This window comes from Salvelinus namaycush, chromosome 5, assembly GCF_016432855.1.
Source record: "Salvelinus namaycush isolate Seneca chromosome 5, SaNama_1.0, whole genome shotgun sequence".
Taxonomy (NCBI): domain Eukaryota; kingdom Metazoa; phylum Chordata; class Actinopteri; order Salmoniformes; family Salmonidae; genus Salvelinus; species Salvelinus namaycush.
In genome coordinates this window covers 72,090,402-72,105,676 of record NC_052311.1, presented here as the reverse complement: position 1 = coordinate 72,105,676, position 15,275 = coordinate 72,090,402, and the positions used below count along the sequence as shown (strand labels likewise).

At 44.9% G+C, this 15,275-nt stretch overlaps 1 protein-coding gene across 1 annotated transcript in view; it reads left to right on the top strand.

Annotated features, from left to right (window-relative positions):
- Positions 1–599: 599 nt before the first annotated feature.
- LOC120048876 (carboxypeptidase Q-like) overlaps positions 600–15,275 on the top strand; it is a 36,107-nt gene continuing 21,431 nt past the window's right edge. The window contains 3 exon segments of the mRNA XM_038995177.1: positions 600–1,125; positions 1,921–2,128; positions 2,438–2,645. Coding sequence (XP_038851105.1) covers positions 687–1,125; positions 1,921–2,128; positions 2,438–2,645 — 855 coding nt within the window. The 5' untranslated portion in view covers positions 600–686.

Sequence of the window (15,275 nt, the reverse complement as noted above, 5' to 3'; positions counted from 1 at the left end):
CGTAGTCATTCAAATATCACGGAAGTTATTTTGAAATTGATAAATAGCTAGAAGGAATAACATATATTGTGAATTATTCCATCTGTCAAGGCGGTCAGCAATTTGCCAACTAACTGCAGAGGAAGGTTTTTTTTTTTTTTTTTTATCGTGTCCTAATTTAAAAGTCCTTTCATATTTCGCTAGTTAGGAATCACAACGAATGACATAACGTTAGCTATACAGATGCTTGTGGTTTGCGTCCTTGTTTTGCTATGCATTTCACTGCATCATTTAGCCGACTTAACTCTAATACTGGTATGGACCGACGTCACATTTGTTTTAATTTAAAAAAAATAATGATTTGAGCACCCAAAGAATAGCCTGCAATTACACGGAACAATGTCTCTGAAATCTGTAGTTATTTTTTTTTTTTTTATGAGTTGCGTCGGAGCTCCTGTCCGCCCATACTAGTCGCTGCTATACCTCAATACATTACATTACATTTAAGTCATTTACGTTTCTGTTTCCATTAATGAAGTAAACGCTGGCACGTGTACCGTGCTGTCATATTGTAATGAACCCAGGGTCGTTACAATATTTTAAGCAAATTAGGGAAATGTAGTGTAGTCTGTGCATTAGCATAAATAGCCTGTTGTCACGAGGAAAGTATTTGTAAATAACCTTAATATGTTCTTGTCTGCCTCCAGATGCAGGGCCGGCAGATAAAACAATGTGGCCTTTTCTCACTGACTCTTTTGGCCACATTTTTCCATTGTAGCTGTTTGCCACACAGTACTGGTGGAAAGCCATTTCCAGAGACCGCTAAAGAAATTGCCAGCTATGCAAAGGTAGCCAAGAGCATCATAGACTTGGCTGTGTATGGCAAAGCCCAGAACCGCTCCTATGAGAGACTGGCAGACTTCACAGATACAATAGGGAACCGTGTCAGTGGCTCTAAGAACCTGGACCTGGCTATCAAGTACATGTTCAGTGCCCTGAAACAGGATGGGCTGGAGAACGTACATCTAGAACCAGTGAAGATTCCACACTGGGTCAGGGGAGAGGAGAGCGCCATGATGCTACAGCCCCGGAACCACACCATGGCCATCCTTGGACTGGGCAGCAGTGTGGCTACACCCCAAGGAGGTAGGCCTGTGGTCAATTCCACGGGAATGAAATTACGCTCAATATTTTTCACTTAAAAATGTATACCAAATAAAAAACATTGATTTCAAAGTTTAACAAACCATAGAACTCTATACACAAGGACTACTTTGAGCAATTTCCACTGAACATTTTACAAAAATACATTTACAGGAAGAACTGTGCAGATACAAAGTTTGGTAAGAGAATAAAACTGAGGGATATTTTTACTGTAATTCATTTACCAAACTTTGCATCTGTTTTCCAGTAAGTGTTATTTTTTGTTTTTTTACTGTGTGAATTGTTCATTGTAGTCATTGTGCATAGAGTTGTATGGTTTGTTAAACGTTTAAATCAATGGTTTTGGAGTCTCAGCGTAATTCTGTTATCTTGGAGCTGCCCCTGTGTTCTGTAGCGATGAGTTCTATCACTCAAGCCTAGACAATGCTGATGGTGTTGCCACTATTTGCAAGGCCCCAACTCAAGCCAAGGTGTAGATATTTAGATGAATCTTCGACTGGTGCGCTGATGTATTTTTACATAACCTTTTATCTAACCAGGCAAGTCAGTTAAGAACAAATTCTTATTTACAATGACGGCCTACCCCTGGCCAAACCCGAATGACGCTGGCCCAATTGTGAGCTGCCCTATGGGACTCCCAATCATGGCCGGTTGTGATACAGCCTGGATTCGAACCAGGGTGTCTGTAGTGACGCCTCAAGCACTGAAATGCAGTACCGTAGACCGTTGCGCCATGCATGTCACTTTTTTTGTGGCTTTCGGTTTCTTCGGGTTCAGGCATTGAAGCAGAGGTGCTGGTGGTGGAGTCTTTTGAGGAGCTGAAAAAAAGGCAGAAGGAAGCCATTGGGAAGATCGTGGTGTATAACCAGCCCTTTGTCAGCTATGAGGAGACTGTGTAGGACAGGGATTTTGGGGCATCCCAGGCAGCTGAAGTAGGAGCTGTGGCTACTCTCATCCGGTCCATCACACCCTTCTCCATCAACAGGTACTGGATGGGTCACAATGATCCAATGTATTCCTTTCCTTATAATGCCAATTAGTTGAATGCTTGACTAAGGCTGGGACTGCAAGTTGCCATCTCTCTTCCTGTCTAGTCTGACTGCATGTCATTTTTGTCCCACATTTCTAGCTATTTGTGTATTCCGTATACTTGTATTCCTCTAGTACACCTTTTTATATTGTTTTAAACTGACTTTTTGAAAGTGTGTCATAAGTCATTTATGGGAATCCAAAAGTAGTACAGTGCCCTATTTCTGCTGATAATTTCTAACATGGGTCTCTCTCTGTGTTGCAGTTCTCACACAGGCTGGCAGGACTACCAGGAGGGAGTGCAGAAGATCCCTACCGCCTGTATCACAGTGGAAGACGCCATGATGATGGCCAGGATGGCTAAGCGAGGCCAGAGGATTGTGGTCCGACTCACCATGAACGCCCAGACCTTCCCTGACGCTGACTCCTTCAACACTGTGGCTGAGATCATCGGCAGCGAGCACCCAGAACAGGTAAGCTACGAGAAATGTCCCATTGGGTCTAAACCATTTGTATAAATTGCTACCCCCTTCCTAGGCTACCTGGGGCAGCAGGTAGCCTAGTGGTTAGAGCGTTGGACTAGTAACCAAAAGGTTGCAAGATCGAATCCCCGAGCTGGCAGGTAAAAAAGATCTGTCATTCTGCCCCTGAACAAGGCAGTTAACCCACTGTTCCTAGGCTGTCCCGTAACTGACTTGCCTAGTTAAATAAAGGTAAAATAAAATAATTATACAAATGTTTATTTTATCCGTGCAACGTTAAAGGGGATCCCATATAGATTCTTTGTTGGGATCTATATGGGATCCCCTTTAACGTTGCACAGATCAAATAAACATTTGTATAATTATTTTATTTGACCTTTATTTAACTAGGCAAGTCAGTTATAACATTAATGTGCACCACAGTTTTATTATTATAGACTTCTACTACTAGTTTGATGGTTGTACCCATCAATTGTCCCATTACTACTAGTTTGATGGTTGTACCTATCAATTGTCCCATTACTACTAGTTTGATGGTTGTACCCATCAATTGTCCCATTACTACTACTAGTTGGATGGTTGTACCCATCAATTGTCCCATTACTACTACTAGTTGGATGGTTGTACCCATCAATTGTCCCATTACTACTACTACTAGTTGGATGGTTGTACCCATCAATTGTCCCATTACTACTACTACTAGTTGGATGGTTGTACCCATCAATTGTCCCATTACTACTACTACTACTAGTTGGATGGTTGTACCCATCAATTGTCCCATTACTACTACTACTACTACTAGTTGGATGGTTGTACCCATCAATTGTCCCATTACTACTACTACTACTACTAGTTGGATGGTTGTACCCATCAATTGTCCCATTACTACTACTACTAGTTGGATGGTTGTACCCATCAATTGTCCCATTACTACTACTGTAGTATGATGGTTGTACCCATCAATTGTCCCATTAAGAATCACCCATATTAGCAGTCTTATTTAATTTCGAACATTTTAAAATGTACTAAAAGGGCTTGCCGAGTGGTGGGCGGTCTAAGGCGATGCAGTGCTTGTGGCGTCACTACAGACCCGGGTTAGCTCCCAGGCTGTGTCACAACCGTCCGTGACCGGGAGGCCCATAGGCCGGCGCACAATTGGCCCAATGTCGTCTGGGTTAGGGGGAGGATTTGGCCCGGGGGGGCTTTACTTGGCCCATTGTGCTCTTGCAACTCTTTGTGGCGGTCTGGGCTTCTGCAGGCTGACCTCGGTTGTCAGTTGAACGGTGTTTCCTCCAACACATTGGTGCAGCTGGCTTCCGGGTTAAGAGGCGTGGTCTGGCGGGTCATGTTTCGGAGAACACATGACTCGACCTTCGCCTCTCCTGAGCCCGTTGGGGATTTGAAGCGATGAGACAAGATCGAAAAATGGAGTAAATTATTATTATTGAAACATGTATTAACAGCATGGGGCTGCTTTTTGCACTGTGAAGCATTCCAATCCTCTCCCATTTTGCCATTTGTCACATTTTGTTTCCCTTGTACATCCAGTCCAACAAATCCATAGACTAGGCATCACTTTCCCCCAACAGATGCACTGAGGTATGACCAGGACTAGGGTATTCTGTCAGAGGTAGGGAGGGAGCGGGTGACTAATTTAACATAGGTTTGATACATGCTCTGTGTGTGCTGTAAGGGCAGCGTGAAGGCCTGAATCTCCTCTCCCCTGGGAGCCAATTAGAAGGCAGGGACGGCAATGGGATGTCAGTCAGAGGAGGATCATTCTGTAAGGTTCTGTCCAGTTACACAGCATTTGTCCGAGCTCACTGTGAACCGTGTCCATGGAGTTTCTCATTAGTCATGACCGGACACTGCTTGTGTCGCTAATGTCACCTTATTCCCTATATAGTACACTACCGTTGACCAGGGTCCCTAGGGCTCTGATCAAAAGAGGTGCACTATGTAGGGAACGGGGTGCCATTTGGGATGAGACTACTGCCTGGATGAGGGCTCTTTGTGGAGATTTGCCATTTCATCCTGTCTCTGCTATAGACAGAAGAGCGTTAGCTATCTAAGCTTCTGCTCTGTTAGCAAGAGGGCTATGAATTTGCTCTGGTAGGATGTTTCTTTGTTTGATTTGACAAGGAGATTTGTCACATTCTGACAGTTTTGTCAGCATTAATCTATTCTGAAATGAGTACTACACCTAAGGGGATCCCTCATTGTATCTCACGTTCCCATTATTCAATCCCCTCAGATCTACAGGAGTGACTAGGGAGTAGGGGATGTACTAGTGGTTGATTTAGGAGTTTAGCACTAGCATCCCTCAACACTTCTATAGCAGATCCAGCCCTCTGAGACTATTCTGTAGTCACTAGCATCCCTCAACACTTCTATAACAGATCCAGCCCTCTGAGACTATTCTGTAGTCACTAGCATCCCTCAACACTTCTATAGCAGATCCAGCCCTCTGAGACTATTCTGTAGTCACTAGCATCCCTCAACACTTCTATAACAGATCCAGCCCTCTGAGACTATTCTGTAGTCACTAGCATCCCTCAACACTTCTATAACAGATCCAGCCCTCTGAGACTATTCTGTAGTCACTAGCATCCCTCAACACTTCTATAACAGATCCAGCCCTCTGAGACTATTCTGTAGTCACTAGCATCCCTCAACACTTCTATAACAGATCCAGCCCTCTGAGACTATTCTGTAGTCACTAGCATCCCTCAACACTTCTATAACAGATCCAGCCCTCTGAGACTATTCTGTAGTCACTAGCATCCCTCAACACTTCTATAGCAGATCCAGCCCTCTGAGACTATTCTGTAGTCACTAGCATCCCTCAACACTTCTATAGCAGATCCAGCCCTCTAAGACTTTCGGTAGTGCCATGCCCTGTCAGTAATGCTTCTCTTCTGTGCTCTCTCTGATTTAGAGGGGTTGGGTTAAATGCTGAAGACACATTTCAGTTGAAGGCATTCTGTTGTACAACTGACTAGGTATCCCCCTTTCCTCTGTTTGAGCTGGGTCCCAGATTGCGTAAGGAGGAAGGAACGTAGCTGTAGCTCTCTCTGCTGACGTAAGTCTGCCTTTTCTGGGTTGTCTTCTCTACAGAGGAAAAACACAACTGGGATCCCTAGGAAACACTGACACTATGGAACGTCATTCTGTGAAATTAACCTCACTTCCTATTATTCTGAACTTTGACTAGGCCAACAGAACACTTGGCTACAAGGGGGAAACGGTATTGTCTCTGTTCTCCGCTCTACTACAGGGCTTGTGCTGATGCGTCATTCTGTTCTGAAGATATTTACATTTACATTTAAGTCATTTAGCAGACGCTCTTATCCAGAGCGACTTACAAATTGGTGCATTCACCTTATGATATCCAGTGGAACAACCACTTTACAATAGATATCATCTCTGTATGGAAGGTGACTCATTTAGCGACCGCAAAAACAGCATTTACTTTTCTCTGGAAAGTCCCTAAGCCAAGCATTCCAGTACCATGTTAATTGATTGAAACATTGTGACAGTAATCTTAGTATGAGTCACAGTGGCAGTACACTGAGTGTGAGTGTTTTTTACTGTCTTTAGCTGCTGTGTGTCAGATGTCAATGATGCATTAGCACAGCAGTGTGAGTGACTGGCTGTGTCCTGTCCTGACTCCGAGTCATCCAGTCATGAGGCAGGGAGGAGCACTCCAATCATGTGCTACTTGGTAATTGATGTCATCAACAAAAGATTCTAAAGAAGAGACTGTTCTGTTCTCTTAAAACAATTCAGAGTTCTGACCTACATTGCCTAATAAGTAAGTAGCCTTGCACGAGCCTTGGCTTTTGAGAGTCGTAACGGCTCATAGTAGCAGGAGCCTATCTCCTGTTTCTGTAGTGAGGCAGCTTGATGTACCAGTACACTTCCTGGACAGGACACTAGTCTAGTGCAGGGCCGAACCACCAATCTATCTCCTTAATGCTGAGGGCCAAGGAGAGATGCGTTGGGTCCCAGTCTTTGATATGACTCGGTGGGGGATGGAACTCCCAACCTTCTAATCTCAGGGCAGACACTCTAACCACTGAGTGGGTGAAAAGAGGTCTTAACATTGACTTCTCAAGTCATCTTATGTAGTTTACATGGAAGCTTAGATGAGCGTTGTCGAGGTGAAGCCCTCAAAAGGTCTTATGTAGTTTACATGGAAGCTTAGATGAGCGTAGTCGAGGTGGAGCCCTCAAAAGGTCTTATGTAGTTTACGTGGAAGCTTAGATGAGCGTTGTCGAGGTGAAGCCCTCAAAAGGTCTTATGTAGTTTACATGGAAGCTTAGATGAGCGTTGTCGAGGTGGAGCCCTCAAAAGGTCTTATGTAGTTTACGTGGAAGCTTAGGTGAAGCCCTCAAAAGGTCTTATGTAGTTTACATGGAAGCTTAGATGAGCGTAGTCGAGGTGAAGCCCTCAAAAGGTCTTATGTAGTTTACATGGAAGCTTAGATGAGCGTTGTCGAGGTGGAGCCCTCAAAAGGTCTTATGTAGTTTACATGGAAGCTTAGATGAGCGTTGTCGAGGTGGAGCCCTCAAAAGGTCTTATGTAGTTTACATGGAAGCTTAGATGAGCGTTGTCGAGGTGGAGCCCTCAAAAGGTCTTATGTAGTTTACATGGAAGCTTAGATGAGCGTTGTCGAGGTGGAGCCCTCAAAAGGTCTTATGTAGTTTACATGGAAGCTTAGATGAGTGTTGTCGAGGTGGAGCCCTCAAAAGGTCTTATGTAGTTTACATGGAAGCTTAGATGAGTGTTGTCGAGGTGGAGCCCTCAAAATGTCTTATGTAGTTTACATGGACGCTTAGATGAGCGTTGTCGAGGTGGAGCCCTCAAAAGGTCTTATGTAGTTTACATGGAAGCTTAGATGAGTGTTGTCGAGGTGAAGCCCTCAAAAGGTCTTATGTAGTTTACATGGAAGCTTAGATGAGCGTTGTCGAGGTGAAGCCCTCAAAAGGTCTTATGTAGTTTACATGGAAGCTTAGATGAGCGTTGTCGAGGTGGAGCCCTCAAAAGGTCTTATGTAGTTTACATGGAAGCTTAGATGAGCGTTGTCGAGGTGGAGCCCTCAAAAGGTCTTATGTAGTTTACATGGAAGCTTAGATGAGTGTTGTCGAGGTGGAGCCCTCAAAATGTCTTATGTAGCATCTCCTCTCCCGATGAAGAGGAATAGAAACTGTCTATGGTAGGGAGGGAGGGACACTGTCCTCCAAAATATATTTGCTTTGGTTTGGGAGAACGTCCCCATTCTGTCCTGTAGTGTAAGTTGCATAACCTGTGTGAACTTTGCTGTTGACTGTGATTTGGTCTGTTCCATCATCAACAGTCTGTTTTGATAGTTCCCTATATGGATATAACCTAGAATATGCAGGAAGGGCTAGTACAGATCTTGGGCTCCAGTGGTATTGCAGTGGAGGGCTTTATAATGGAGACATATGTAAGGGAGTTGTAGGCTTTGACTTTATTCCAGGATAATCTGAGGCCTGTATAACAACTTTTACCCATGCCTAATGCATGTGCAGACCCTCACGCACTTCAACCACACTTGTCTGGTCCACTTTACTTATTTGAGTCCACATGGCAGTCAAATGTGTTACTGAAGTATCTAGCCTACATGGGTCTTTACAAGGTTAAAGAAGGATTCAGTCTGACTTTTCACTGTGTCACACAGCCAGGCCTGGTGCTGATAGTGATTGTGAGGACTGAGGATGTTCCTTCCCTCATTGTTCCACTACTCACGTCCCACAGACGTGTGATGTGACAGACGGACGCCTTCCTCCGTCTGCTGTAATTACAGAGGGGAGAAGGACGTTCTCCTCCTCCGCAGTCTCTACCGACTCCACTGCCATGTTTAATCTGGCAGAGTTATCAGCTCTAGCTAGCTAAGCCCAGAGCAGAGCCAGAAGCCCTGTGGATATACCTTCCTTGGCTCGAGGGGAGAGCTAGGCAGTCGGCTGCAGGCGCGACTCGTCTACAAGTGTCAGGCTATCACAGATAAGTCTCGGGTAAACCCTGAGGAGATTGCTACTGAATCCCCATACTCTCCATTCATCTCCTTCTGCCAGAAACACTTTGCAGAAGGACAAGTAAAGGCCAATGACAGTTTAAAGCAATCAAATTGTAACTCATAAGATATGTTCACCTTACTGAGTCTTATCAGTAATAGAAGTACGTGACTTAACTTTTGTTCCTTCAGTTTGACTTTTCTCAGACAGGCTGTTGTTTTTGTTTTTTGAGCTAGTTATCTGTTGTCCATTTCCTCTGGAGTCTTTGAAGCAGGGGTTTCTGGGTCAGAGGAGTGGCTGTGCTGTAATGATGCGTGATGCCCATTACAATGCCACACACAGACTACACTAAAGCCTCTCCCTCCTCCCTCCTTTTTCCTGCTTCCAGCCTCTCCCTTCCAGACCCCCCCCCCCCCCCCAGTTCAACAGAAAATTCAAATCTGTTCAGGTAGTAACTCCCTATTCCATACAAATGTCTCCCTGCTGAGCACTGCTCTGATCGCAGCCCTGCTCTCTCTCTCAACCCTACACACCAAGAACCCTGTGTTCTCTGTACAGTGTTTGATGCTAAATGGGACTGAGCTTAACTCCCCTCCTACAGACACTCAAGGGCAGTCAGATTCTGCGTTATCTCCAATGCTTTAGAGATGCTTTTAACTTTCTAACAAATAAAGCAAATGTGGCCGTGTCAGAGGAATTTCAGAGAGAAAGTTTAAAAGCAGAGAGAAAAGCCAGACCTAAAAAAAATAACTACATGGAGAGATTCTGTCAGACTGCAAAGCTCCACTCTGTTTAAAAAATATATATATAAAAAAAAAACTATGTGTTTTTTTAAAGGCTGTCTTATAAAATCCCTTTTTCCACCCTGTTTTGGTTATTGTGGTCAGTTTTGTTGAGGTTACGTCTAAGCATAATAGGTCACAGAATGAACTTGGTCCTTTGTTCTGAAGACCTTCCACGTCTGTGCTTAGGTTCAGTGACCACACCTGCACTTGGTCTGCTCATAGTTGGCTCCTCGCCCCACAGACACACGCCATCCATAATGTGAATAGCTCCCCTTTGCTAAAAATGTTTTATGCAGTGTTGCTAACTGTAGGCTATAAACATGCCTCATTCATTTGTCCTGATGTGGAGGCTACAGTGCTGTATGCAGGGTATGGCTGGGACTAGAAGTTGTTGTCCTCTATCTATTCCCAGTTTATGTAGCCTATTCGGATTCAGGAAGTAAACTTGAATAACAATTAAATATGTGAAAAACTGCATTTATTTTCAATGACTTCTCAATAAACTGAGGAGTAGAAGCTATTTCAATTTTTTTCTCAATTTTTGAATTTTAAATTAAAATCACCTTCTGAATTGACTGCCTTCATTTTCAATTGATCCCAGCCCTGCTATTCACTTGCTTAGTCATTTGTCTTCTGACAAAATGGCCTTCAGAATGGTCTGTGTTGTGATTTCATCTGTCACTCGGGCGTTTCACAGACTCTTTTGTCCCGGCAGAACAGAGGCAGCAGTAGTTTGACTGGCACCACATTCAGACTAGAGTACAATTACCAGGATATGTCAAGGCAGTTATCTTCTCACTGACAGCTAAATGAAAGCTTTAGATTTAGACATTTAGCTGTTCTCTTTGCTGAGAATATATCATTATTCCATATACCATGTTGGCCTAATGTAATTATGTAACAATACATATCATGCATAGGCTATATTTTATTAAATCTAGATCCACTTTCCCTATATGGCCCAGAGTGCTACATTAACAGAATACCAGGTATTATTTGTCATGTAATGATTTTTTTCTCTAAAAAAAGTAGTTGGCTGTGGCACACAGTATGGGACCTGTAGTAGGGAGGGTACCTCCGTTCGTTGGCCTGGCTACATAGAAATGGAATCACTAGAATGGGAAGAGGTTCTATGTCCGTTCTAATGATTCCATTTCTTTGATAGGCTACTGTCCTCTGGGACTCGCCCTGTCATAACCCTTTAATAACTCCACTGTGTTGAACAGCCTCTGTCCTGTCATAACCCCTCATTAACTCCACTGTGTTGAATAGCCTCTGTCCTGTCATAACCCCTCATTAACTCCACTGTGTTGAACTGTGTTGTCCTGTCAGCCTCTCCTGTCAGCCTCAGGACAGCCTCTCCTGTCAGCCTCAGGACAGCCTCTCCTGTCAGCCTCAGGACAGCCTCTGTCCTGTCATAACCCCTCATTAACTCCACTGTGTTGAACTGTGTTGTCCTGTCATAACCCCTCATTAACTCCACTGTGTTGAATAGCCTCTGTCCTGTCATAACCCCTCATTAACTCCACTGTGTTGAATAGCCTCTGTCCTGTCATAACCCCTCATTAACTCCACTGTGTTGAATAGCCTCTGTCCTGTCATAACCCCTCATTAACTCCACTGTGTTGAACTGTGTTGTCCTGTCAGCCTCTCCTGTCAGCCTCAGGACAGCCTCTCCTGTCAGCCTCAGGACAGCCTCTCCTGTCAGCCTCAGGACAGCCTCTGTCCTGTCATAACCCCTCATTAACTCCACTGTGTTGAATAGCCTCTGTCCTGTCATAACCCCTCATTAACTCCACTGTGTTGAACTGTGTTGTCCTGTCATAACCCCTCATTAACTCCACTGTGTTGAATAGCCTCTGTCCTGTCATAACCCCTCATTAACTCCACTGTGTTGAACAGCCTCTGTCCTGTCATAACCCCTCATTAACTCCACTGTGTTGAACAGCCTCTGTCCTGTCATAACCCCTCTTTAACTCCACTGTGTTGAATAGCCTCTGTCCTGTCATAACCCCTCATTAACTCCACTGTGTTGAATAGCCTCTGTCCTGTCATAACCCCTCATTAACTCCACTGTGTTGAATAGCCTCTGTCCTGTCATAACCCCTCATTAACTCCACTGTGTTGAACAGCCTCTGCCTATTAATAATAGTCTTGCTACTTTATTAGAAACTGCACAATATTAGCACAACTAGCGAGAATCGAGAGGCCACTTGTCTTTCAGAAAGGACAGACCATGCCTCCTTGGAGGGTGTTTATGGATTCTAGGGACTTGTCCCAAAAGGTCAAACCCTGCCCATCTGACACACTATTCATTGCATGCTCCATCAAATCCTCAAAGTATTTGAAAAAGCACATTTTTCTATTTTGACCCTGGGTGTGCTTTCTACCTGCCTGTAGTATCCCTCCTCTCCTAGACATCCTAGTAACTGTAGAGCTGTCCCTCGCTGCTGCCATCCGGGGTATGTTCTGTTCTTGAGGCTGAGTCTCCCTCCTTAATGGCCTCATAATCCCTATGTAGTGTACTACCTATGTGCCCTGGTCTAAAGTAGTGCAGTACATAGGGAAATGGGGTGTAATTTGGGCCGCAGCCTGCGTGTCCCAGCCACACAGAGCAGACGTACTCCACTCGCTCATCTTGATCAATGAGCCGCAGAGAGGGGTTGGTTTCAGTGAGCCGCAGAGAGGGGGTGGTTTCAGTGAGCCGCAGAGAGGGGTTGGTTTCAGTGAGCCGCAGAGAGGGGGTGGTTTCAGTGAGCCGCAGAGAGGGGGTGGTTTCAGTGAGCCGCAGAGAGGGGTTGGTTTCAGTGAGCCGCAGAGAGGGGGTGGTTTCAGTGAGCCGCAGAGAGGGGGTGGTTTCAGTGAGCCGCAGAGAGGGGTTGGTTTCAGTGAGCCGCAGAGAGGGGTTGGTTTCAGTGAGCCGCAGAGAGGGGGTGATTTCAGTGAGCCGCAGAGAGGGGGGGATTTCAGTGAGCCGCAGAGAGGGGTTGGTTTCAGTGAGCCGCAGAGAGGGGTTGGTTTCAGTGAGCCGCAGAGAGGGGTTGGTTTCAGTGAGCCGCAGAGAGGGGTTGGTTTCAGTGAGCCGCAGAGAGGGGTTGGTTTCAGTGAGCCGCAGAGAGGGGTTGGTTTCAGTGAGCCGCAGAGAGGGGGTGGTTTCAGTGAGCCGCAGAGAGGGGGTGGTTTCAGTGAGCCGCAGAGAGGGGGTGGTTTCAGTGAGCCGCAGAGAGGGGGTGGTTTCCCACTGTGCATACTGCCATTTTATTTCTCCATCTTCATGGCTGCTGAGCCCAGACGCAGCACAGCCCCTCAGCACCACCATCCTCTCTTGTCCTTCAAGCCTATTTAGGTGCATCATGTGTTGGACGACTGGGTCTTGTCCCGAGGCCCGGTTCTGTGGTTTTAAACATTGATGTCTTTCTTACAGTAGAAAGTGGTTGTAACCCCCCACGGGTGGGTTTAGCTGAGGTTGTAACCCCCACGGGTGGGTTTAGCTGAGGTTGTAACCCCCACGGGTGGGTTTAGCTGAGGTTGTAACCCCCACGGGTGGGTTTAGCTGAGGTTGTAACCCCCCACGGGTGGGTTTAGCTGAGGTTGTAAACCCCACGGGTGGGTTTAGCTGTGGTTGTTGCTGGCTGCTGATTTATGAGTCAGAGCCAGCTGGGGGAAACCGTAGTTTATACTCTTCTCTCTCTGCATATTCATCAGTCACGTGATGGTTAGATTCCTGCATGAACCCATACAACTAGCAGTTCAGAGGAGGAATGGACTTAGATGGATGTACAATGTGTATAAGTGTCTATAGGGTATGCCAAAACATTCAAGAGATGCTCAAAGTTGGCCTATATTGCAGACCCCACCATACCATGAGACCTCCGTGTCTTCATCATTGGTAAAGATAAACGGTTGAGATTTAAAAGCTTTACAAACAAGGTTGTCAAACTATTTTGTCCACGTTGGTTTGAGTGAGAAAGACACTGAGGAGAACCAATCAGTAAAAAAGCACATCCCCTTCATTTGTCAACGCATCGTGCCGACAACATCAAAATAGCCTTTCCAGACTCTGAAGACAGGAGGACTTGGAGTTTGGTGTCAGCCACACTAAGAATGGCCCTCTGGATTTGCCTGGAAACTTTGGTGTTGGCCAAGCTATATACCAGCTAGCTATGTGCGTTAGCTGACATGGGTCTCTCTCATGAGATGAGTAAATATTCACTGTGTCGGCTCTGAGGCCTAGTCAGGTCCATGGAATGTGTTTTGCGTAACTCCAGGGAACATATTTTTTATGAGCAAACATAACCTTGGGGCTGGGGTTGTGTCACAAATGGCACCCTATTCCCTTTTATAGTGCACTACTTTTGACCAGGACCAATAGGGATCTTGTCAAAAGTAGTGCACTATTTGGTGTATAGAGTGCTATTTGGGATTCAGCCTGGCTATTTCCTGAATGGGGTCGAGAGGAGCCTCTTCAATTATCAGTCAGCCTATTGGCTACCATTCTCTGTAGACAATGACACAGTGGTCACATCTATCAACTGTTGCTGTAAAAAAGTGATAAAAGCAAGTGCTGCCTGTTTCCTTGTGGTATGATGAATTGGTGTATAAATTCCTTGTCTAGGCATTTGGAGGTTCATAATAAATAGTAATATGTGCTAGACTCTTGGACTGAGCTGTGATTTAGATTCCTCTAGTATCGGACCGAATGCCATTTTCAGAGCCAGTCAGTTCTCACTTAGTAATGGCACTGAATCATCCAGAAAACCATACAAGGGTGATGTACAGCACGTACATAACTTTAGAAACCTGGTTCTGGGAAAAAAAAAGACATGTACTGTAGATGAACTATGAGATATGAGCCTTGTATGCAAATGAGTATCTTTAGATTTTTATTTATATATTTTTATGTCTTGCCTAATGTTTCCTCAGCTCCAACACTGAAGACCGGTGTGTTAAATTCACACCCCAAAACATCAACTTACAAAGTCTGAGTAGCAGCTGTGATGTGTTGAGTAGCCCACTACAGAAAGCCTAGGTCAGCGTCCTCGACTCTGCTTTAAAATGTCACATTTTATTATGACATCTCAATATTGTGAATTAAAGCAGTGCAATCACAAGGTTATAAAGGACAGGAGCCATACACATTACTGTGAAAACAACTGCTGCTCTTAACTGTGGTGAAGTCGCTCTGCATATTCACAGGAAATGAAACCGGTCGGATTGTTGACCTCATTTCCTGTCTTTCGTTGGCCTGTATGAATCATTTTGTCTCGAGGTCCAGGATCTGATTTTAGACACAGATGACTAACATCAAAATGTCTCTTTATGGTTCCCTTCAGCTCAATTTCTTATTGTGCCAATAATGCAGTCAGAGCTTGAATAAATAGGCCTCTGACCACTTAGTTGAGGAGCCACGAGTCATGACACATCAAGGCTGTAGTAGAACTTATACATGATAATGGATTGCATGTAGAGCTTCTCTTTAATCCCAGTGCTTTACATTGGATGGGAATTGCACACTACAACACTGCTGTAAAGTTGGGTACCACGTGGTATGAATGTGTGGAAATGGAAAAGCATTTGTTGTAGAATAAAAATGGAGCCCATGATGTGCCTCTCCATGATGTCTCTCCATTGTCTCCATGATGTCTCTCCATTGTCTCCATGATGTCTCTCCATTGTCTCCATGATGTCTCTCCATTGTCTCCATGATGTCTCTCCATTGTCTCCATGATGTGTCTCTCCATTGTCTCCATGATGTGCCCTGCCTGTGTGTGTTGGGCTGTCACCCATCAGCAGGCTGC